Raw genomic sequence first — 27974 nt, 5'->3', positions numbered from 1 at the left:
TATCATTTTAAATTCAGTAAATATGGGATGTCTGAACAACTCTGCTAAAAAAAAGGTTGGGTGAGGCAAGAAAATGCATTTGTAAAGATACAAAATTGGTCAATTGAGGCAATAAATTCGATTTAAGATTTACAAATGGTTGGACAAGGTAAAGAAGTGCATCTATAAAAGACAAGAAATTGGTCAATCGAGGCACAAAAGAACATTTTTAAGATTAATAATTGGTCGGACGAGAATAAAGTGCATTTTAAGACCTTAATATGAAGTCTTGTGGGTTTGATGCATACGTAGATCATTGAACAACGTTCTGGTCGCTGTAGCTCGGTATGTGTTTGTTATTTTATATGAATGGTTCTTGTGAATTCTGTAAGGAAATGTGAAGGTTTTTTTGGTTTAAAGCACCAATAAATTATTAAACAAGGAGGGAAATTATGGTCACATTAATCGAATGCAACACGACCTACAAATTAAATTAATCTGGTTTGTTCTTTACCATTTATCAGATCATATCCGATCGTTTAAACACATTGTGATATCAGAAAATCCCATACAAGCAAAAAGGTCCAATTAAACAAAGTAAAGAAAACAAACATTGGAAACATGTTTCTCAATCAAACTTAAATATTTATTCATAAAACTCTAAATCCCGCTACAAAAAAAAAAAAAAAGAGTACACTTATGTAAATCTTACATCTTTCATTTTACATTTTCCCCCTTCAACAAACATTTTCACATCCCTTATGATATATAAAAAAGACAAAAATATACAATGACCAAGTTTTATAGTGTCTTTGGTACAAACTATCAGTAATATCCTTGATTACAGCTCCCTCCTGCTCTTGGAAAGGACCGGTGATGCTTTCCTAGGTATTAAAAACAATGTTGTGACACATCAAGCAGTAAGAATGAACTTTCAATGTTGTTCCCAAACTTTAAGCAGATAGAAAAAGGACGTCGTGGAAGAGTGTGTGGTTGTGTCTTACTCGCAGATCCTTGAAAATATTCCTTTTTCCTTTTATTTTCACTCAAATCTTATTCCAACCAGACACTTTCTGAACATCCCAGAATCTAATGTTAACCGACATTTACTCCTCGACAAATTAAACCATTTATTCATTTGAAACATTTAGGTTGGCACTTTATCTGAAATAGCTTAAACTTGTGAAATAAAAACATCAAATATTTAAATTTAGCTAGTTAATTTGGAAACCACAGTTAGCTAGCAAGCTAGCTTATGTGTTAGCAAGCTACTCACTGCCTAGCTAAAATGTTAGCTCCCAAATATTTGTTTAAAATGTCTAGATTTAAAAAAAAAAAATGTTTTTGCAGTTTAACAAATTTGAGCATTAAACATATTTATAAAGATGAATTTAGCAAGTTACTTTGGAAACCAGTAGTTAGCTACTAGCTGCCTAGCTAGGATGTTAGCTCCCAAAAATTTGTTTCAAATGTGTCCTTTTTGTGTGTCCTTGAGCATTTTAAACATATTTATAAAGATGAATTTAGCTAGTTGCTTTGGAAACCGTTAGCTAGCTAATTGTTAGCAAGCTACTAGCCAGCTGGTAGCTCCCAATAATGGGTCTGAATTCTTAAAATTGATTTTGTTTTACCAGGTTTTTCACTGGGGGAAACCTAGAAATTAAAAAGTTCAGATTCCTCAAGAGTGTTTCCACCTTGGATGTTCAAAATAAATCACCATGAGAATCAATCAGTAGAGCTAAACCTCGTCCCACTGGTGGGGGAAAACATAAAAATTTCACGGGACCACAACTGAATTCTGGGATAAGGGAACTGTAATATAAAGCATTACTGAAGACAACAAAAAATATGTAATATTGGCATATAATCTGTCTCAAGTGCTACTGGACAAACATAAACATCTACAAAACAACAACAACAACAACAACAACAACAACAACATACCACTGCTAACGGACGAAAACCCTCCATACATGTCTCTGTGTGTGTTCCTGTGTACTTTTAGAAAATGACTGACTGCATAAATAATCAAAGGCACATGATGGTAATTTTAAGAAAGTTTAAACAGAAGTCGCCTGCTCTCAATTGGGGACTTCAATCTGCATTAAAGGAAGGAGAAGTTCATGAAACGAAAGCACAAACTTTAAGATTGTTTTTTCAAAACTTTAAAACCAGTTGAAAAAAAAAAAAAGAAATTCTGCGAATTTAGAATCCAACTCGGGGGAGAAAAAAGGTCTTCAACCTGCAGCAGTGAATATATATATATATATATATATATATATATATATATATATTTATAATATCTAGTGTATATATTACATTAGTAGTGTGTGTGTGTGGGTGTGTGTGTATATGCATGTGTGTGTGTCTGTGTGTGTGTGTGTGTACAGCGAGGAGACATCGCACAGCAAATCTCCTCTGTTTTCCGAGTCGTCCAGCAGCGTCACCGTACGGAGACACAGTCTCTCTTCACATAACGTACACTTCCTTTCCCCAAAAAAAACTGTCCGAGTCCCCTCAGTTGGTCGTGAATCTGAGGGAAAAATAAAACAATATTAATATAGGTGAATGAAATGAGAACAAAAAGGTAACGGACAAGAAGAGGAAAGGAGGAAACGCTCGTGGTACCTGGCGAGGATGTGTGTGACCATCCTGTCCGTGATGCCTGGACAAACCTCCTCAGCCAATCGGATGTTGCGTTCAAGCTCCTCGATGGCCAATCGTTGCTCAGAGTGCTCCTTGTGCTGCTGCTTCAACTGCAAGGAGAAGGCCGTGAATACAGTAAAATACTACGGACAATATTCCTTTATTAAGGGAGACAAACGGGGTATTTTTGTCATAATTCTACAGTCTCACTTCACAGTACATTTGATATTTAAGTTATTATTTATGTCTTTTTCTGATGTATTTTTGCTCTGAAGTTGTTGTTTTTAGCTGTTACTCTTTTCTATTTTTTTTTAAAGAAAATGACTCCGAATTCCAAAGAGTCAAACAAATTTGAGCTGAAAGTATTTAATCAGAACCATTTATTGCCAAGTATGTTTCCACATACAAGGATTTTGTCCCGGCGGAAAGTGTATAACGTTTTAACAATAAACATAAAACAGAGTGCAATAAAAAGGGAGCATGAATATTTACAATTGGGTCTACAGAATATAACAATTAAAGTTAAAATTAAAATATAGTGCACGGAAGTCAAACAGACGCCATTCATGTGTGTGCACTTCCTACCTTTTCACCTTTTCAGATAAATATACTTATTAATACGTTTTGTTTTTTTTGCATACAAAAGTTGAAAACAGAGTTTTTTCAGCGCTCAAAACATATTATATTTTTGGTTTGTTGTTTAGTCTGGATTGATGCATTTTTATTTTCACCACAAGATGGTGCCATAGAGCACTGATTTATGAGGAAACTGAAATATATGACTGATATGTGCGTGTGCGTGTGCGTGTGTGTGTGTGTGTGTGTGTGTGCTAACCTCAGTGAAGACAGGAGAGATGACTGTGGTCAGACTGGCAGATTTACTCAGCTGATCCTGACCCTGAAGAGAGAAACAAGATGAGTCCTGAAATGTAAAATAGGACAGAGAGACACACACACACACACACACACACACACACACACACACACACACACACACACAGTTCTGACCGTTCCATTGAGGACTTTCCTTCCCTCCGTCGGCTTCTTCTTACGGACGGTGAAAGACCACTCGGGTGATTCGCTGTTCTCCTTATTACTGGACTCACTAATACACACACACATAAATAAATAAATAAATAAATAAATAAACACACACACTTAGCACAGCACCATTGCACATATATAGACATGAAACGGCTCTCAGCTTCCTGCTTGAAACAAACAACCACACAATCTGAAAATGGACTTACCTGTCTGAGTCGTCGGAGCTGCTGCCGCTATGCCCCTCCTCCTTCCTGCGCCTGTACCTGTCAATCAACTCGCTGAGGTAGGACGTCTTCTTACAGTGTTTGACGATGAACTTGTGTTTGAGGAGCTCTTTGGCTGTTGGACGCTGCGGGAGAGAGGAGGAAAGAAATAAAGTTACTTTACTGTTTTTAAAAAAGGGGAGAAAGGTTATTTTGTGGGTCACATATTTCTGTCCACCAGGAGGCAGCAGAACGCAGCTACAAGCACAAAGACATGAAAACACATTGATTTCACTCCAGCGTCCAAACCTGAAATACCACAGAAGAATGTAGTTGGCAGGATGACTAAGAGCAGAACTCATGACACACAAATAAACACTCACAGCGGATTTGACAGTCGATCATGAATCAAATCTGTATTTTATGAGTTTATAGATGAAAATCGTATTCCTTTACTTCCTGTATGATGTCAAGATGTTGGTAGTTTTTACCATTTGTCCACTTCAATTTAACATTTAAAAACTAACATTTGTGAACAATTAACAATATTTATATAAAGTGTATATGTGCAAAAAGCCCTGTATTTAAAATCCTACGTACATAAAAGTATCATCAGCTAAATGTACTAAAAGTACAGATTATATTGGAAATCATTATTTTAATAGAACTTAGAGCAGCCAGTTTCTGTTATTGCTGCTCCAGCTGGTTTTAACTACTTTACGTCCAGTGCAGTGGTTCCCAACATAGGGGTCGGGCCCCTCCAAAGGGCCCGGAGATGATTAACGGGACAGAAGAAGAATCAGTTTTCTTTATTTGGACTATTTTGTTATTTATCAGTGATAATTTGGGCCTCAAACTGTAATTTGTGTGAAATTTAGAGGTGAAATGTCTCTTTGGAGGAAGTGAACCATGAAAAGGGCCACAAACGCAATGCTAGCTTATTTTAAAAGGGCCACAAGTAAAATAAAATTGAAAACGACTGGTTTGATTTTTAAAATAATGTGAAGCAGAAATGGCAAAGGACCTTAAAATGACGTATAAAACACATGTGATGCTTGAAAAAGCGCCACAATGGATTTAAGGAGGAAAAAACGTATACCGTAAAAGTTGGATTACGAGCCGCTGCTATCTTCGGTCAGTGTCCCCGTTAGCTCCCCGCTGTAGCCAGCTAGCGCTCCTGCTAGCGCTCCGTTACTTCCCCGCTAACTTCCGCTAGCTCTCTGCTAACTTCCGCTAGCTCCCCGAAAACCACCGAAGGTAGCGGGACCAGGCTCGACACCCGACTTGGGTAGCAGCTACCCAAGTAGTATATACATGTCTTCATATATAAAATATCTCATACTAAGCTCAAATAATCCAAATGGAGGTTCTGCGTCTTACGAAGGTGGGGTCCTTGTTGAGGCACGCCTCGGTGAACTCCTTGAAGCTCTTGGAGAACTCTCCGCTCAGCGTGGGCGGAGGAGACTTGGGGATGTGGAACAGCACTCGCATCGGGTGCATGTCCGAGTTCGGGGGCTCGCCCTTCGCCAGCTCGATGGCCGTGATGCCCAGCGACCAGATGTCGGCCTGGAGAGACACAAGTAACACACAGACGCACACATTTAGACACACAGTGGAACTCGTCATCTTTTTTAAAGTAGGAAGGACGTTTTTCCTTTTGTTCACGATGTACCGGCCGCACGGAAAGAATGAACGGTTACGTTTCGATTGATTATCAAGGTCGGAAAGAGGTTTTATTTTGGAAATAAATGACCGGATACATCCGTCTGAGCCTCTTGACGCATGTCAAAAAAAAACTCACAAGTCGTAAACCGCCGTAAACTGCTGTGAACGTCGTTGCAAATGAAAAGACAGACCACTGTTTAGTGTGTAAAATGTAAAAGAGATAATGTGAAACAGGTGAATGCAAAAACACACACACACACACACACACACACAGTCAGGTGGTTTGTGGATGAAAGTTGTGACCCCCACTAACCATATGTCAACAACACACACACTCATGTAAACACACACAGACATGCACACACAGGTTGAATGTCACTTTGTTTCAACTTGCTCCAATGACCATGTGGCAGTTCAGGTAAGACACACACACACACACACACACACACACACACACACACACACACTTCAGCGTCGCATTACAACAGGATGCTCAGTCACCGTTTGACTGTTAACTCTGCGGCTCCATTACTGATACACACTGAACATATGGCGGTCTGGAGGGAGGTCTCTCTCTCTCTCTCTCCCTCCCTCCCTCCCTCCCTCTCCCCCTCCCTCCCTCTCTCTCTCTCTCCCTCCCCCCCCTCCCTCCCTCTCAACTGTCACAAGCTGTAAACGGTCAACTGCCGCAAAACTCTTGTTGCAAAACCCTCCAATTGTCGTAATCCATCATTTAACGTAAAAAACAACTGCTGTAAACCGTTACACTGGCTGACATGTTCCTTCATTACCACACACACACGATTAAAAACTACAGTGAACAAATGTTTTAGTAAGAGAGAAAGTACATTTATAGTAGAGACAGGCATTTTTTTTGTGTCTTTTACATTGTATTTGTTAAAATAAATAAATAAATAAAGTTTTTATGTCAAAATCCTGCTTTGAATGGGGAATATATATATATATATATATATATATATATATATACATATATATATATATCAGAATTTTGACATAAAAACCTAGGTTACAGTATATATGTATATATATATTTATTTCAACAAAAACAATTAAAAGAAAAGAAAAAAGTCTGTCTACTATAATGTATTTTCTCTTAAAAAGAGACTGAGAAATATACTAAAACATTTGGTCACTGTAGTTAAAAAAACTATGTACAGATATATATATAAATATATGTAGCAGGTCAGGAGACATCACCTTGTTACAGACACAACACACTGTATATATACAGACACACAAATGCATATGTGTATATACACACACACACACACACACCTAATGGTATTCCCGTGTTTCAGAACACGTCAAACCACAAACGTGTATTGACTCAAACAAAGCGAGCGAGACGTTACGCAACTTCATGAAAAGGTTTTGTTTGTTCGGCTTCGGGCGTCACGTCCAACTCTCTGACCCCGCCCTTCATTCTACTTTGTGTGTGTTTGTGTGTGTGTGTGTGTGTGTTTGCAGCAGGTGCACCCGTGAAAGAACGCGGAGCGACGAGGGAATCCCCGTCCGGAGCCAGACAGCGCCACGCGGGGAGCTTCTACTGGATGCAAATAAAAGGACAATAAAACAAACCGTGGAAACAATGCAAACGAGCTCAGAGCAGCCAGACTGCAGCGCAGGCAAAACACGGAGAGATGAAGGCCGTGAAGGAAAGACGAGTCTCTAACGACGGGAAGTTCGACGCACAAGAAACACACAAAGAAGAAGTAATGAAGTACTGTTAAAGGTACTTGTACTGCACTTTATAAAAGGGAAATACAGATGTTTTTTATTCCACTATATTTATCTGGCAGCTTTAGATTAATAATACAAACAACTAATGCATAAAAGGAAATACTAGTATAGAAAAAAGAAAATCTACAGAATTAAAAGTTACAGACACATTATAATATATTTATGTAATAAGTGAAAAATAGTTCTATTTATTCTGTCTGTATATTTAGATTTTTACTGTTTTACTGATTTTTTATTACCGCTTTTTATTTATATTACTTGTTTGTTGCTGTAATCCTGTATATGTTCCCACTGCGGGACTAATAAAGTTGTATTTAATTTTATCTTAATAATATATAAAAATTGCACTAATTCTGCTACTTTTACTCAAAATAAAATCTAAATAGTTATTTTGATCGTGGATGAGGAATCAATGAAATGCTCCAAAACCACAACAGTAAAAAAATAAACATGTAGGTGATAAATAAACTAATAATAACTAATAATCACAACTTTAAAAGTAGATTAATTCTTCTACAAGTGTCTCTAAGAAAATAATGTAATACTTTTATTTCACTTTTGCAAAAGACACATTAAAGACGGACCCATAAATAAACATGTAAAAGTATTTCCCCGCATGGAGACGGGGCTGGTCACGGTTGCGACGCTGCGATTGGCCGGTCGGCTCCCTAGGGGGCGGGGCTTACCTTGGAGTCGTAGGCGGACTGCTGGATGACCTCGGGCGCCATCCAGAAGGGCGTCCCCACGAACGTCTCCCTCTTGATCTGCGTGTCCGTCAGCTGGCCGGCGACGCCGAAGTCCGCCAGCTTCACCTGGCCGTGCTCCGACAGCAGCACGTTGGCGGCTGAGGGGAACGCTTTATTAATATTCATGCATTCATGAGGCGCGCTTTATTAATATTCATGCGTTCATGAGGCTTCATACAGCTACAAAGAGGGAACACTTTAAATAAAGAGGGAGAGAAACTCTGTAAAAAGCTCCTGTCAGTGTTTTTTTGTGTTATACATGTAATTAAAACGTTATTATTAGTAATTAATCTGATTATTATAAGTGTTTTTTTGTGTTACACATGCAATTAAAACGTTACTATTGGTAATTAATCTGATTATTATAAGTGTTTGTTTGTCGTGAACTGAACGGGAAAGACAAAAAGAAAAATTGTGTCTTTTGTAGTTCTTAAGTCTGAGAAAACTACTAAAAGGGATGTCATGACTTTGCGTTGCATTATGGGAAGTGTAGTGTTTTAGATGCTAAAAGGCAACGACCACAATAATGGAAATCACGATAACACCGTTTACACCAGTATTTATTATTTATTATACTTTAATATACCCGCACTTTACCGTATATTATTCGTAGTTATATATATATATATATTTAAAACTTTTCTTTCCCCTTATACTATATCTCATGTCATAATGTACCGTATTACACAATTTAAACACTAATATCTGAATCATTAATCACAAAACTGTCACTTCACCTCGCAATTATTTTTATAATTGTGTAGTTTTCTTTTTAGTGTTCTATTCATATTTTAGTTGTTATGTTCCTCTTATTATTACTTTATATTCCCCTATTTTTCTGTATATTATTTTGTCTTAAAAACACTTGATTTTCCAAACTTGGTGATAATAAATCTCATATTATCTCAAGAGACCTTTTAAGAGGAGAGGACTTTATTATTCCCAAAGGAAATAAAATGTGCCAGAGTTTCTTTAAAGAGCACGACAGAATAATAGAAAAACACATTTATGTATTATTAATATTATTTTGAAAAATATTTTGAAAATATATATAATGAATATAAATAACTATTAATTAGTCTAAAATAAATTACTGACTAAATTGCAAAATAATAAATAACAAAATTATAAAAATTCAACTAAAATAAAGTGTATTTCTAATAAAAAGTGTATAATAAAGAGTATAAAACCTTTGATGTCTCGGTGGATCTTCTTCTCAGAGTGCAGGTAGTCCAGACCCTTCAGGATCTCCTTCAGCATGGTGGCGATCTGGGACTCATCAAACGGACCGGCCCGGAGCTGCGCACACACACACACACACACACACACACACACACACACACACACACACACACACACACACACACACACACACATAAATTATTATAACTTATCATTATGCTTTGCATCCAATTATTAATGTTGTACCTGAACATAATTATTATTATTATTATTATTATTATAATACAAGGAGGTTCTTCTTTTGTTCGTCTTTCTGCACGTAGAAACTACCGGACTAGGGCTGCAACAACGAATCGATAAAATCGATAAAAATCGATTATCAAAAGTGTTGGCAACGAATTTCATTATCGATTCGTTGTGTCGCGTGATTATTACGCCGGGCAATAAGTCACGGAGAAGAAAAAAAAGAGCGGAGCAGAGCAACTGGCCGGCTAGCGTTTCTGAGATTGGAGTGAGACACGAGAAAAGCTGAGGTTGTGATCTTCTCAAAAATAGAAGATCTTTGACAAGTCGAGTCTTGGCCAATCAGCGTCTTCATGTTCCTCAAACTTGTTTTTAATGGAAGCTAGTCAGCTTGCTATCACGTTAGCTAACGGTTTGGTTGTGTATTGTCGTTAAAGTTCCGTTATGTTCCGTTACAGTTCAGTCTTGCTTGTAAAAAACCGTAACGTGATGAAACATGCCGTCACCCCCCGGTCTGGTTCAGTTCACGCTGTCACTCGTTAACGTTAAACCGGCACACCGGCGGATCTGGCTGCAGGTTTTTTTGTTTTTTTTACTCAAAGTAGAATGAAGCAAATCACGTTGTTGGGCTTAGCCAACAACGTGACGTCGTGGTCATAAGAGACCCAGAATGAACGAGTTTAAGGAAGAGGACGCTCTATATGGAGCAGTACAGCTTCCCTCTGTCCCAGTATTTCATACATATTGATAACGCAGGGTATGTAAATGCAGCCTCTGGAGGGATCAATTACAGTAAAAAGGGCTCACATTTTGCACATGTAAAGCATACATGTGTATGTTTTTAGTGTTAGTCCATTTTGTTGTTTTAATTAACAGCTCAGGGATGTTCAAGGAGCAACCTGTTTGTGCTTTCTGAAGATGTTTTGCACTGTCACTTCTGTTTTTGAATAAAGGGTTGGAAATGAACGCTTTTTTGATAAAAACATTTTTTTGTCCGATTCATCGATTAATCGAAACAATCATCAACCGATTAATCGATTATTAAAATAATCGTTAGTTGCAGCCCTATACCGGACACATTTTAAATGTAACCTTATTGGAGCGACATGACGGACATTAATTATGTTCCACTGCTCTCTGAATAACCTCAGAGTTTAATAAAGTTTATTTGTATATTTAATTTGTTTTTTATTTTACTGAACCGGATCAATAACTGTGAACACTCACCAAGTCGAGTGCTGAACCTCCACCCAGGTACTCCATGATGATCCATAGTTTACTGCCCTGATGGGGGGAGAACACACACACACACACACACACACACACACACACACACACACACACACACACACACACACACAACATAGATAATCAATAATCAATCAAATCTTACTGTACACACACACACACACACATCCTGCAGATTCAGTGTCAATAACTTTGATTTATTGACCAATGAGAGGCTCCAATCGGCATAAAAGTACAAAGTACATGTAGTAAAGTACTAAATAGTACTAAAGTACATACACTCAAGTACATGCACTAAAGTACTAGTACTAAAGTACATGCACTCAAGTACTAAAGTACATGCACTAAAGTACTAGTACTAAAGTACATGCACTCAAGTACTAAAGTACATGCACTAAAGTACAAGTACTAAAGTACATGCACTAAAGTACATGCGCTAAAGTACTAGTACTTCAGTACTAGTACTGAAGTACTATGAGAAGTACTCTGAGAAGTACTCTGAGAAGTAGTTGAGTACTAGTACTCAAGTACATGCATTCAAGTATATATACTCAAGTACTAGTACTACTTTGAGAGACTTTGATCCCCAAAGTAATTCAAAGTTTGCGCCACGTTAATAGACCAATAACTATGAACCAGTGATATATATATATATATATATATATATATATATATATATATATATATATATATATATATATATATATATATATCTCTCAGTGTACCTGACTTGTATCAGAGTACTTGTACCTTCAGGTAGGAGCCGAAGTACTTGGTGATGTACGGGCTGTCGCACTGACTCAGGACGGTGATCTCCTGCTGGATGTCCTCGATCTCGTCCTCCGCCTCCTCAAGGTCGATCGTCTTGATCGCCACGACGCTCTGAGTGCGGTTATCAATGCCTTTGAACACCTGGGGGGGGGAGGAAGACGAGGAAGACGAGGAGGAGGTAGGTATGAGGAGGAAGGTATGAGGAAGAGGAAGGTATGAGGAAGAGGAAGAGGAAGGGGAAGGTATGAGAACGAGGAGGAGGAGGAGGAGGTAGGTATCAGGAGGAAGGTATGAGGAAGAGGAGGAAAAGGAAGGTATGAAGAGGAGGAAGAGGAGGAGGACGAGGAAGGTATGAGGAAGAGGAGGAAGGTATGAAGAAGAGGAGGAGGAGGAGGAGGAGGAGGAGGAGGAGGAGGAGGAGGAAGGTATGAGGAAGAGGAGGAAAAGGAAGGTATGAGGAGGAGGAAGAGGAGGAGGACGAGGAAGGTATGAGGAAGAGGAAGGTATGAGGAAGAGGAAGAGGAAGGGGAAGGTATGAGAACGAGGAGGAGGAGGAGGAGGAGGAGGAGGAGGAGGTAGGTATCAGGAGGAAGGTATGAGGAAGAGGAGGAAAAGGAAGGTATGAGGAGGAGGAAGAGGAGGAGGACGAGGAAGGTATGAGGAGGAGGAGGAAGGTATGAAGAAGAGGAGGAGGAAGGTATGAGGAGGAGGAGGAAGGTATGAAGAAGAGGAGGAGGAGGAGGAAGGTATGAGGAAGAGGAGGAAAAGGAAGGTATGAGGAGGAGGAAGAGGAGGAGGACGAGGAAGGTATGAGGAAGAGGAGGAAGGTATGAAGAAGAGGAGGAGGAGGAGGAGGAGGAGGAGGAGGAGGAAGGTATGAGGAAGAGGAGGAAAAGGAAGGTATGAGGAGGAGGAAGAGGAGGAGGACGAGGAAGGTATGAGGAGGAGGAGGAAGGTATGAAGAAGAGGAGGAGGAAGAGGAGGAGGAGGAGGAGGAAGGTATAAAGAGGAGGTGCAGCAAGACGAGGAGGAAGGTATGAGGAGGACGAGGAAGGTACGAGGAGGAAGATGAGGAGGAAGAGGAGGATAAAATGGCAAAAGAAAATTAGTAAAGAGTCAAAAGCAGAAGAAGATAATAAAAAGAGAAAGAAAGGAAAATGTTGAATAAATACAGTAAATAAATGAAATAGAGTCATAACTAACAACATTATGAATTATGACGCTCACTTCTCCAAAGGATCCTTTTCCAATACGATCCAATTTAGTGAACAACTCCTCCGGATCAATCTGAGAACTCTGAGAGGAGGAAGAGGAGAGGAGACAAGGAGACGAGACAAGGAGACGAGGAGAGAGGAGAGGAGGAGAGGAGGAGAGGAGGAGAGAGGAGAAGAGGAGAGGAGGAGGGAGAGGAGACAAGGAGACAAGGAGAGAGGAGGGAGAGGAGGAAGATGAGAGAGGGGGAAGAGGAGAGGAGACAAGGAGACGAGGAGAGAGGAGGAAGATGAGAGGAGGCAAGGAGAGAGGAGGAAGAGGAGACGAGGAGGAAGAGGAAGAGGAAGATGAGAGGAGGCAAGGAGAGAGGAGGAAGAGGAGACGAGGAGGAAGAGGAGACAAGGAGAGAGGAGGAAGAGGAGACGAGGAGAGAGGAGGAAGATGAGAGGAGGCAAGGAGAGAGGAGGAAGATGAGAGGAGGCAAGGAGAGAGGAGGAAGATGAGAGGAGGCAAGGAGAGAGGAGGAAGAGGAGACAAGGAGAGAGGAGGAAGATGAGAGGAGGCAAGGAGAGAGGAGGAAGAGGAGAGGAGACGAGGAGGAAGAGGAGAGGCGACAAGGAGAGAGGAGGAAGAGGAGACGAGGAGGAAGAGGAGACAAGGAGATGAGGAGAGATGAAAAGAGGAAACAAAGTAGAGGAAAGACAAATTAAAATAGATTAATAATGTTTTAGTCACACAATATTTACATAATAAAAAAACGTACATATAGTTTAAATATAAGATACACATGTAGAATGTAGAGCGTGTTCCTCGTGCAATTAAAGTTTCCATCACTTTCCCAACGACTTTGAATGTTATTGCCCCACACACACACACACACACACACACACACACACACACACACACACACACCTCATAAAAACACAGAAGGAAGCAGGCATGACAGTTAAAGATAACAGGAACTGTGTGCGCGCACACACACACACACACACACACACACACACACACACACACACACACACACACACACACACACACACACACACACACACACACACACACACACACACAGAAACTCTGAAGAAAGAGAAAAGCGGCGACTTTAACGTCCTGAATGTGAACTTCACTTCCTGTCTTTTAAATTAAAAACATATTCCGTCACATTTCTGCTTTTGAAGGAAACGCTGAGAGGTTTTTAAAATCATCCAAAAGAGAAAGGGTTCTTCCTCTGGGGAGCACGCATGTGTTCTGTGTGTGTGTTTGTTATCGTGAGATTTTCTGCTTTCCTACGGCCCTTGAACACATCACGTGCGGCAGAGCTTAGAAATGTGAAATGTTTTAAATCAAAGACGTTTCATTCTCCACGTCTCATTTATAATCTCGCTCCACAATAAACCGTTTGCTTTAACCGGAGTCTGTAAAAAACTGTAAAATTCAAAGCTCCTGAACGCAACCTCACATGACGACAACTCAGTGAAGCCTGGACTGACTCAGAGGCTGTAACATGTAAATAGATGAATACGATCACAGACACCAGGAGCCTCCATTGCTTCTCACTTGTAGCAACTTTGGAGAAACGTTGCATGAAAAGATTCCTTTGTTTGACAATGTTCTTCATCATACATGACCAAAGAAAGTCAACATGTGTTGATATGTTTTACGTCATTATAACTTGTGTTGAGTTCTCTCTCCTTCGAGTCATGAGCAGGAACTCTTTATATTCCAGTGAAAACCCACAGAGAGTTCAGAGATCAGCTGCTGGGAGAAAAGTAAACAACAACAAAAACTATCTGGAGCCACATCTCTAGAAGTTATGTTTCTGCTGCTGAGTCCATCCACAACTGTAAAGTATGACACACACACACACACACACACATATGACACACACACACATATGACACACACACACATATGACACACACACACACACATATGACACACACACACACATATGACACACACACACACATATGACACACACACACATATGACACACACACACATATGACACACACACACATATGACACACACACACATATGACACACACACACACACACATATGACACACACACACATATGACACACACACACACATATGACACACACACACACATATGACACACACACACATATGACACACACACACACATATGACACACACACACATATGACACACACACACACATATGACACACACACACATATGACACACACACACATATGACACACACACACATATGACACACACACACACACATATGACACACACACACACACATATGACACACACACACATATGACACACACACACACATATGACACACACACACACATATGACACACACACACACATATGACACACACACACACATATGACACACACACACATATGACACACACACACATATGACACACACACACATATGACACACACACACACACATGACACACACACACACATATGACACACACACATATGACACACACACACACACATATGACACACACACACACACATATGACACACACACACACACACACACACACATATGACACACACACATATATATATATATATATATGACACACACACACACACACATATATATATATATGACACACACACACACACACATATATATGACACACACACACACACACACACATATATGACACACACACACATATACATAACACACACACACACACATATATATGACACACACACACACACATATATATGACACACACACACATATACATGACACACACACACACATATATATATGACACACACACACACACATATATATGACACACACACACATATATATGACACACACACACATATACATGACACACACACACACATATATATATGACACACACACACACACATATATATGACACACACACACATATACATGACACACACACACACATATATATGACACACACACACATATATATGACACACACACACATATATATGACACACACACACATATACATGACACACACACACACATATATATATGACACACACACACATATATATGACACACACACACATATATATGACACACACACACATATACATGACACACACACACACATATATATATGACACACACACACACACATATATATGACACACACACACATATACATGACACACACACACACATATATATGACACACACACACACATATATATGACACACACACACATATACATGACACACACACACACATATATATGACACACACACACACACATATATATGACACACACACACATATATATATGACACACACACACATATATATGACACACACACATATACATGACACACACACACACACATATATATGACACACACACACACATATACATGACACACACACACACACATATATATGACACACACACACACATATATATGACACACACACACATATACATGACACACACACACACACATATATATGACACACACACACATATATATGACACACACACACATATACATGACACACACACACACATATATATGACACACACACATATATATGACACACACACACATATACATGACACACACACACACATATATATGACACACACACACACATATACATGACACACACACACACATATATATGACACACACACACATATATATGACACACACACACATATATATGACACACACACACACACATATATATATGACACACACACACACACACATATATGACACACACACATATATGACACACACAAACACACATATGACACACACACACATGACACACACAAACACACATATGACACACACACACACATACATACACACATGACACACATATATGACACACACACACATACATATATGACACACACATATATGACACACACACATACATACATACATATATGACACACACACACATACATATATGACACACACACACACATACATATATGACACACACACACACATACATATATGACACACACATATATGACACACACACACGACACACACAAACACACACATGACACACACAAACACACACATGACACACACACACAGAGACATATGACACACACAAACACACACACACACACACATGACACACACACACAGAGACATATGACACACACAAACACACACATACATATGACACACACATACATACACATATGACACATACACATATGACACACACACATATGACACACACACATATGACACACACACACACACACACACACTCACATTTTTGCTCTTAAACTCTAAGTATTGCTCGGATGAACACTTAATAAAAACACACCCACACACGCGCATGATATTCCTATGATGCTGGTTGAGTTTCCTCCCTCTGAACTAAAAAAAGAAGCACACACACACACACACACACACACACACACACACACACACACACACACACACACACACACACACACACACACACACACACACACACACACACACCACAAAGTTGCCACACCCAGTCAGCAAACACAGCGGTTACTGTCTGCTTTCTTTTCGCTCGGCGCAGAGAGAAGATGAGAGAATGAAATACAAGACGGCGACTGAAGAGAATCACGTTTCTAAAAAGTCTTTAAATGTGCTTTTAGTTTCACAAAGATTTATCTGAGGAAAGAAAAAAAACACATTTGTATTATCAGGACGAGCGTTAATGTGTGTGTTCACAGTGATCCACGCCGGTTATTTGGTCTCCGTCTTTCTCACATTAACACATTCATCCAGTCATGTCTTCCTCGTGTTGCTCATCCGGGAAAACATGTCACCGCACCTCGAGGCAATAAGGAAGTTCAGTAATCGACTGTTTAGATATCAATTATGATGCCATATATTGATAACCAGAGCAGATCTGAAATTGTGTTTTTTTTAAGGTGACTTTCAGTGAAAATCCTACATGGTTGCCTCATACTTGTAGAATTTAAGATGAATAATTCCAATCTATGATCCCGTAACAGTCTGAGAAGTGCTTTCACATTCGTGCAATATTGAATATCAGGATTTATACACATTAAAAGCCAGAAATATGAAGTAACAAAGTGCTTTCAGAGGCAATGTGTAAAGCTGAGGGTTACCCTTTGACCCGTCTGTCTCAGGGCGGTGAACACGGCAACACAGACGGAAGTTAAACATTCAACGCTCGCTCAATCATTACAGAACAGTTTTGTAGGTAAAATAAAAATCTGTATTTCTACACTGAGGAGCAGAAACTGTAAAAACGCCGAAAAAATAGTTTCACTGCAGGTTTTATTAAACCAGTAAAGCGACCGTTTGACACCCAGTCTGGGAATTTTAATTACGGCATTGAAAGAGAATTACACGAACGCAAACAAGCCTACTTTCTAATTTTTAACTAAAGCCTCGATGTCAAAGAGAGGGAATGGTCACGCTGCTCACGCCGTGCAGGTTTAAATATCTACCGATGAGACGAGGCGGTTTTCACTGTGCATCCATTAACCCGAACACGCTGCTCCATAACTAACCCGCAACAGGGTCACTGCACACAGGACACGCCAACTGTGGTCCAAACCTCTCTAACACGCCTAAAACACATCAAAATAACCATAAAGTACACATGTGTATGTGTATGCTCCATGTATCCAACTACAGGTCAGCTAACAGCCTCACGTATTCTAAAACGAGGTATTTCTGTATGCCGCTGCCTTTTATTAAATCAGTTCTCTTTCTATTAAACATTGTTGTTGTATTCCATTGTCTTGGGGCTTAAGTGACGTCAGTGTTTTATGTAAAGCTCTTTGAATTGTCATAAATAAACTGGCCCTGCCTAGTATGAAAGAAAATGGGGATTGTTGTTCATTATTATGAAGACAACCACATCAGAGACAGGTGGCAGGCTGGATAGCGAGCTAGCTAGCTTTATCTTCTCCAGAGCGAAGTAGACCTAATGCAGCATTGAAGCATGGTGGAAACAGCAAGCTAGCTAGCTCTATCTTCTCCAGAGCGAACTAGACCTAATGTAGCATTGAAGCATGGTGGAAACAGCAAGCTAGCTAGCTTTATCTTCTCCAGAGCGAACTAGACCTAATGTAGCATTGAAGCATGGTGGAAACAGCAAGCTAGCTAGCTTTATCTTCTCCAGAGCGAACTAGACCTAATGTAGCATTGAAGCATGGTGGAAACAGCAAGCTAGCTAGCTTTATCTTCTCCAGAGCGAACTAGACCTAATGTAGCATTGAAGCATGGTGGAAACAGCAAGCTAGCTAGCTTTATCTTCTCCAGAGCGAACTAGACCTAATGTAGCATTGAAGCATGGTGGAAACAGCAAGCTAGCTAGCTTTATCTTCTCCAGAGCGACGTGGAGTGACGTGTACATAATGTAGCATTAAGGCATGGTGGAAATGGAAGCTAGCTAGCCTTATCTTCTACAGAGCGACGTGGAGTAAGGTGTACCCAATGTAGCATTAAGGCATTGTGGAATATAGCACGCTAGCTAGCTTTATCTTCTCCAGAGTGAGGTAGACCTAATGTAGCATTAAAGCATGGTGGACATAGCAAGTTAGCTAGCTAGCTTTATCTTCTCCAGAGCAAGGCAGACCTAATGTAGCATTAAAGCATGGTGGCAAAAGCAAGCTAGCTAGCTTTTTCTTCTCCAGAGTGAGGTAGAACTAATGAAGCATTAAAGCAGAGTGGAAATAGCAAGCTAGCTAGCCTTATCTTCTCCAGAGCGAGGTAGACCTAATGTAGCATTAAAGCAGAGTGGAAATAGCAAGCTAGCTAGCCTTATCTTCTCCAGAGCGAGGTAGACCTAATGTAGCATTAAAGCAGAGTGGAAATAGCAAGCTAGCTAGCCTTATCTTCTCCAGAGCGAGGTAGACCTAATGTAGCATTAAAGCAGAGTGGAAATAGCAAGCTAGCTAGCTTTATCTTCTCCAGAGCGAGGTAGACCTAATGTAGCATTAAAGCAGAGTGGAAAAAGCAAGCTAGCTAGCCTTATCTTCTCCAGAGCGAGGTAGACCTAATGTAGCATTAAAGCATGGTGGAAAAAGCAAGCTAACTAGCTTCCCAGCTATCCACTAGTTAGCTAAAAATGGCCACCGCTCTGATTAGCTACCTTGTTTTGAATGGGAATGTTTTTTTATATCTATGAGATTTCCCTTCATTCCCTTCCATCGCTGTCAAGCAACTGCATGACCATCAACATTATATTCACGCAAGTAGCTCAACAGATATGTTGAATATTTCTTCAAATAATTGCATATTTATTGTGTAAAGTTTTTATTTTTATTTTCGAGAGCTCAAGTTAAAATCTTCAAATTGCTATTTTTGGTGTGAAACAGAAGAAAAAAGAAAATTTAGAGCGACACTAAACAGAGAAAATTAGCAAATCATCATATTAAGAAGGAGCAAAACAAATATTAGTTTGTTGAGCATTTAGCTCCAAGCGGTTGCTGTAAACGCTTATTTGTGCTTTCATTGCATTTTCAAATTTGAAACTGCAAACAATGATTCATTTATTTCACACATAATCGGCTTATTTGTTCAGCATCTCTATTAATAATTAATGTATTTCACAAGGTAGGTTAGTTTTTTTCTTCCATTTGGCAAATCTTCCAAACAGTTTAAAGTACCTGCCTCCTTCTCTTATAGTCTCCTCAGTTTACATCACAATAGCCTGAATTCAAATGCAGACAGAAGATTTAAATAAGACAGGAGCCGTGGGACATGCTGGACTTGGTTAAAAAAAAAAAAGGAAAGGCAGCTTCAGGTCGAAGCTGCAAAGATAGAGAAGAGAGAAGCAGAGCGGAGCTTTAGAGGTCAGTGAAGGGAACATGCAAACATTCAGCTGCATTCAGGAAAACTTGGACGCGGCTGTGGAAACTCTGTGTGCGATTAAGTGTGAGAGAGAGAGAGAGAGGGAGAGTGAGAGAGATCCATGTTTTTACTAACAAGTGGTGTCCAAATATCCAACCAAAAAAGGGGGTCAAAGGTCACAGCTGCTGGAGGAGGAAGTACAAACACAGCATTCTCAAAAATGACCTTTGCAGAGTCGCATCATGTGAAAATCTCGCCGCACTCTTTAAACGTTTCCTGTTTCGTTTAATGTCGAAAACATGACACGACGTGTTGAGTCATTCAACACGAGAGCGCTTTCACAACACATTAACGCCTTTTTTGTTTTTGTTTTACACACAAGGAAGAGGTTAGAGGATGCGTTAACAAGACCCTTTAGTTGTTTTTATATTCACTGTAATGAGAAAAGCCAACGCTCTCAGGTGTCAAAAGGATTTGCTTTTTTGCTGAGAGTTAGAGGATGCCGCTCATGTCTGTACGTAACGTGTGACGCTACAGCTAGCAGTTGTTAGCGTAGCTTAGCATAAGCTGCAAACAGCTCGTCTGGCTCAATGTGTGGCAAAACAAAACAAATATTATCTTAAATTTGTGATACGTCTCACATAATAAACAGTTTGCTTTAACGTGTAAAATAGATTAAATATGAGCTCCTCAAAGCAGCTGATTGCCTCTCTTGATATCAAAAGTCATGTGACAACAATTCCGGGAAACTTGGACTGAGGCGAGGTTGTAAAATGTAAATAATTCACTCCGTACAGATGGTAGCGCCGTGTGGATTTTATCCAACATCGGCAACACTTGAGGACACTTGGTATCATGTTGGATAAACAGATTCCAGTGTTTCCACATTTTTGTAAAATCAATTATCAAAGAAATTTGATAATGCATATTTTTCTTCATTTTTATGATTTATGGCATTGTAACGGTGTTATTCTGCACAAATGTTTTTGGAAGTTTGAGTTATTTTTTTTGTTGCTTCAAAGGGTTAAGTATTAAGTCTATAAAATAGTAAACAATGATCATTGCAATTTAACTTAAAATAGCTTGTTTTGACTCAACATTTAAAAAAAAACTTACAGTTTGTGGGAAAAAAGAGGTTTAGACAACAGGAAGGTTCTGTAATTTGGTGCAGTTTGAGGGAAATTCGTCCAGCGTTATTATAAACATATCATAATTTTTATAATTTTCCATGAAAGAAAAGTGACAAAAAACTGTGTGTATGCTGTCAATTATACTTCTATAGAAATAAAGAATTAGGAAAAATTTGAAAAAGTCATAAAAACTAAAACAGCTAAAAATCAAAAACACCAACTTATTGATTATTATTCCACAAGTAGAAGAAATACAGCAATAGCAGAATAAAAGAGCTGGAATCATGATGCATTTGGAAGTTTTGCATGAAAATCACTTAATCAAAGTTATGAATGGTATGACTTGAGGCGAGTCAACTAATCGTTTCAGCCGAAATTTGACGGCAAACTAAATGACTGTCTTTTATCATTTAACCGTGTTATGTAGGCGATACCTTTTCTTTGAAATCAAACATCCTGACGCCCGTGTACGCGAGTGAAACTTTGATGACTCAATCTGACTCGACAGGCGTGTAACGCGACATGTTTACTGAGACTCGTCCAATGAAAAGGACTCGTCTGGGAGCGCTGGTGCTGGAAAATGTAAACAAACCAGAATTTAAAAAAAAAAACTTTCTGCTATGATTCAGACCACAGAACAACTGAGTCACCACCCGAAGCCAGAACCAAAGAAGCAGCTGACTATTTCTCACCCAGAAACACGAGGGGAGTGTCGGTCTGGTGGAGCCGGTGGTTACGTCATGAAAGAGCAGAAGAAGAAGAAGAAGAAGAAGAAGAAGATCTCAGTCGACATACCTGCAGGTTGCTTCCACGCAATGTCTGGACGCAACCTGCTAGCGCTGCACCTGTTCCCGCCAGAGCTGCAGGCCAGATTTACGACAGGAAGTTTTAACACCAGACGGCAGGAGGGTTTTGCCGAGACTGAAGAATTGATGCCCTGCAGGAGTTACGGTTTGTCAGGGAGACAGGACGTCCTCTGCTGTCGTTTTCCCCTCATTGAGAAGTCAGAAATGGACTTGACGTCAACCGCGTCGCTCATAAATACTTTAGAAAGACAAGATTTTAACTCGAGATCTTTCGCTGCACTGAAAATCTCTTTTTTAGGTCAACACTGATACGAAACTTTTCAGATATCTAATGTCTTAAAAGCGCAATTTATACACGGGATTGGGCCGAGCCGGCGGTTTGCGGCTAACGGCGGTAGCAGTGCTGACGGAGCAGGCGGCAACATGCGGTTCTGAAGCCAACGCTGAAGTTAAATATTCAGCGTTCAGTTGTATTTAGCTCCACCCTCTAGTGTCACTTCTGGTTAAAAAAAAACTAAACAAGATGACGACGGGCAAAATACTACCTAGATGAAATAGATCCTGGCCTAGATCCAAATTGAGAATAATAAGCACATGCTAACTCAAAATTCTGAGAAAATGTGATTATTTTCATTTGTTTAAATATCAAATTCACACGAGAGTGTATAAAACCACAGTTTAAGGTGATTTGTGATATACATATTTTGTAATGTCCAGAAAACAAGCTGTATCATGATACCATTGAGATATGAAATCACCTTTATTGGTATGAAGATGTTGGCCATATTGCCTAGGAGCAGTTGTGAATGTGAAAAATTGGCAAAGTAAACAGATTTCCTCCAACGCAAAAACAACTTTCCTCTCTCCCTTTCTTTGCAAAGAGCAGAGTAGAAAACATTTAGGAAGCAGCCAATTCAAATGACAAGCGTTGCTGGCAGCAGATCTTATCAGCTGTCTCTAATGAACAACAATGCTGTGGTAACTTGATGACGGGCCAAAATTAAACTAGTCTGCTCTTTGCCAACGAATATTTGTGAGGAAGAGGATCCACTCTAACACCACTGCACAGCCACAAGTGTTTCAGCATATACTGAATAAAAATCCCCAAATCTGGATGAGGACTTCCTTAACTTCATCAAAAACATCTTTTCTCTGTCAGGGAGGAAGTAGCTAACTAAAAATAGCATTCAGACCAGAGGACAATAAAACAATTTGCTGATAAGCTCCAATAAAAAGATGTTCATGCGTGCCCGACCATGTAGAGTCATTCTAGCGATTTCCCATAAAAGGGCCAGCACATCGTCAACCTATTAAGCAATCAAAGTCTCATCAGATAGCGGCCGATTAGCTGTTACGCCAACCGTCATAAAGATATCCTATTTCCCACTGTGATGGTCAGTTGCATTGTCCAGGAAAACATCCCATCGTGGGAAAAGAGCCTAAAGAATTAAACGCCAACGTCAGCATGATAACATACTCGCAACCCCGTCAGCGACGATTGACGAAAAGCCAAAAGTCTCAAACCAAAGTTGACGGGATTCGTCCTCTTGGGGACAATGTGTGTTTTATATCTGAATAAGTGTTGAGAAATTAAAGCCGGGACCAAAGTGGTGACCAACCAACCAACCAACCAACCAACAATGGTTGGCAATTGGCGTCAAAACAAATTGTGATCTCTAAAAGTTACAATTGCTCCCTTATTTATTTTGTGCTGACCCAATCCATGAGTTTTATGATCCGTATATATTTGAAACGCTTCTTTCAGCAGATGCCAAGTGGTACAACAAACAGGGGAACCTGACGAGTACTTTGGTTTTTCTGGGCCAATATACATTTTTAAGTTCTGCACATGCTTTGAAGCAAGAATCTCTCAAATGTGGTCATAAAAAGACTTTAAAGGTTTTTCCGACCACTGATTAAAGGTTCAAAACATCTTAAAATTCCAGAGGACTTTCTTTACATCCCAACATGAGGCACGATTGGAAAGACTGTCACATATCTCATGCGCTGAATGCAGAAACTAGAAGACTAAACAACAGCAACGCTGGTTAAAATGTGTGTCTCTCCGTGTGTAATGCACTTCTCAAAGGGTGAATGTTAATAAAAGTGTAAGAGGTGGTCTGTATTTCCAGTTTGGTGGTCCGCCTCTGCTTTAATTACACTGTGGAGAACCCTGAAATAGTTGCTACAAAGGCATAAGCCCCGAGGCAGCACATTTTATAGTGTTGAACAGTAAATGTATTAATAAAAGGTTAAGCTACACACCAGTATATGAAATGCATAAATAAAAACACTAATCAACAAAAGAAATTGTAATTTATTTGCTCTCCATCTAGTTTCTTTAGCTCCAGCTAGTTGCTAACTTTGTGCTTCTGCAGTTCTCGGCTAACGAAACAGAAAAATTGCTCAAAACAATGAGCTGAAAGACGCTAAAACGCTCTGTAAAGCGAAGGGACATAACATGTGGTCAGTTTATCCCTTGTGCATTTAAAAGGTAGGTTATAGCAGCTTTATGTTGTCAGAGGAAGTGGTTTGGCTTTCACATTTACACGGTTACTTCTCCAACAGGGTTGTGCAACGAAATGTGGTTTGTAGTCCCAGTTTGGTACATGAGAACAACACAAGAAAACTAAAGACGCTCCTCTGTAGTCTGCTGATACTTCTGCTTCTCTTTACAGACGGCAGCAGGGTTTAAACAGGCTGTGGCTGGGTGCATCTTTAAATATCCACTGGGCTTTTCGCTGGCGCCCCTTGTCACCAATATCACCAGGTAGACGGGTACCAACGATGTTCTGGGCGACTGTAAAGCCAGTTTGAAATGATTCCAGTCAGGAAATATTACAAATCTTGCTTATATACTTAGAGCAACAGCCAATACCTGAAAATATCAGCAGGCTATTTGTTTTATAACGAGTAGCCAATAACAAAAAGGTCATAAAATAAACAATGGCCGACCTCCTGTTGGTTTTCGGGCATACCTCCAAGAGGCTTTTGTTTACGTCCCATCCCGTTGCATACACCTACCAAATTTCATACAGCTAAGTAAAACACAACCTTGGGGCTACTTTGACAACCACGTCAGACGGCTAATTGCTGGAAATGGGCCTCTATGCACCTATGTAGATATTTCATTAAAAACCAGACGTTTCCACCTAGAATAGTCATTTACCACATTAACAATGTAGAGTTTATTTCTGATTAATCTAATGTTATCTTCATTGAAAAAAGCAGTGTTTTTCTTTGAAAAATAAGGACTTTTCTACGTGACCCCAAACTTTTGAACGGTAGTGTATTTATATATATGTATATATGTATTTCCGTCAGCCTCCGCGCTGCTGTAGCTGCTGCCGTGGTGTCAGGTGTGTTTGTTTAACAAGACTTTGACACCATTACCGGCACGCCCACCTGGGACGAGCGGAGCCGGCAGAGCGAGTGCACCCACAGCCGGTCCCTCAGGTAGACGACACACCTGAGAGCCGGCCAAACAGGAGGCCGAGCGGAGGGGTGGAACTCGCCCTACACACCTTTTGTCGAGGTGACGGAGACGCGGCCGTGAATTCACCTTCACTACGCAACAACAAGTGTGATCCAAGGCTTATCGGACACATGCAGTGTTCGAACCCCTGTGTAAGAGTCTAATAAAAGATATTAGACTATATTGAGCCACAATATGGGCCAGTAAAGGAGTATCAAGCTGTATCGTCTGAGGGCAGTCCAATTATAACTCGTATAAAAGCAGATAAAAGATACTAAAAGAGCTAAAATAAGCTCTCGGACACAATGAGTCACTGTGGGAATATCACAGCGATAATAATTACACACATTCGTGTTTATGAATTAAACAAAAGACTCAAAAGTGCCAAGAAAGGTCACCAAAATGTCAGCATGAGGTTCCACAGATGCATAATAGGCACATATAGGAGTATTAAAAGAGATATAAACACAATAAAGTCCCTGTGAACTCAACATGGTCCCAAAGTCACACTACAAGTCAGGATGGACAACTAATACCACATTTAGTAAGTCATAAGTCACCATTTGTATACTTCATGGATATCTTGAATAGTTAAAGAGATATTAAGATCATAATACATTAAAACCTCAGTTTTAGTGACATTAAACCCCACAGTACCCTGCAGTACTAAAACCCACATTTTAAGTAACTTTAGGAGTATTACAGAGACATCTAAAGAGATATTAGCATCATAATGTCACTAAAACCTCAGTTCTGGGTACTATCCTATACATCTAAAGAGATATTAATATCATAATGTCCCTATGAACTCAGTTTGGAGTACTAATACCACATTTAAAGTAACTTTAGGAGTATTACAGAGACATCTAAAGAGATATTAGCATCATAATGTCACTAAAACCTCAGTTCTGGGTACTATCCTATACATCTAAAGAGATATTAATATCATAATGTCCCTATAAACTCAGTTTGGAGTACTAATACCACATTTAAAGTAACTTTAGGAGTATTACAGAGACATCTAAAGATATATTACCATCATAATGTCACTAAAAACCCAGTTTGGAGTATAACAGTCACATTTGAAGTAACTTTAGGAGTATTACATATACATCTAAAGAGATATTACCACTACAATGTCACTATAAACTCAGTTTAGAGTACTAAAACCACAGTTGAAGTAACTTTAGGAGTATTACATATACATCTAAAGAGATATTACCACTACAATGTCACTATAAACTCAGTTTAGAGTATTATAGTCACATTTGAAGTAACTTTAGGAGTAGTACAGATACATAGAGAGATATTACCACCACACTGTCACTAAAAACCCATTTTGGAGTATTATGGTCACATATGAAGTAACTTTAGGAGTATTATAGAGACATCTAAAGAGATATTAGCATCATAATGTCACTATAAACTCAGTTTGGAGTACTAAAACACATTTAAAGTAACTTTAGGAGTATTACAAAGACATCTAAAGAGATATTACCACTACACTGTCACTAAAAACTCAGTCTGGAGTACAACAGTCACATTTGAAGTAACTTTGGGGGTATTAGTACAGCATAGCTCCACTATAAACTCAGTTTAGAGTACTACAGTCACATTTGAAGTAACTTTGGGAGTATTAGTACAGCATAGCTCCACTATAAACTCAGTTTAGAGTACTACAGTCACATTTGAAGTAACTTTGGGGGTATTAGTACAGCATAACTCCACTATAAACTCAGTTTAGAGTACTACAGTCACATTTGAAGTAACTTTGGGGGTATTAGTACAGCATAGCTCCACTATAAACTCCGCGCGTTACATAATGAGATCTTGAACAACAGAAACCAGAAGCAGCGACACAAGGTAACCACTTTCTCAAAGTGTCGGAAACGGCCTGCCGTTGCACAATGCCCCCCCCCCGCGACACACGGCTCAGCTCGACGACAGAAACAGACCCAACAACCTCCTGGGCTCCAGCTTTCTGCTCACCTGCATACCAGGAACTTCCATGGCTACTTCTTAGTATGAACGCCCT

At 39.6% G+C, this 27974-nt stretch overlaps 1 protein-coding gene across 1 annotated transcript; it reads right to left on the bottom strand.

The window, feature by feature from the left end:
• Nucleotides 1–609: 609 nt before the first annotated feature.
• stk26 (serine/threonine protein kinase 26) lies at nt 610–27974 on the bottom strand. Its single transcript, XM_079216301.1, has 12 exons — nt 27929–27974; nt 12716–12784; nt 11468–11629; nt 10697–10753; nt 9235–9343; nt 7985–8142; nt 5253–5438; nt 3876–4018; nt 3634–3730; nt 3461–3523; nt 2608–2735; nt 610–2512 (listed from the first exon to the last, which is right to left on the bottom strand). The coding sequence occupies exons 1-12, from the start codon at nt 27947–27949 to the stop codon at nt 2497–2499; spliced, it is 1209 nt and encodes a 402-aa protein (XP_079072427.1). The 5' UTR covers nt 27950–27974; the 3' UTR covers nt 610–2496.

The sequence above is a fragment of the Taurulus bubalis genome, assembly GCF_910589615.1.
Source record: "Taurulus bubalis genome assembly, chromosome: 3".
NCBI classification, from domain to species: Eukaryota; Metazoa; Chordata; class Actinopteri; order Perciformes; family Cottidae; genus Taurulus; species Taurulus bubalis.
The sequence above is the reverse complement of the archived record's forward strand: the minus strand, read 5'-3'. Positions and strand labels throughout refer to the sequence as shown.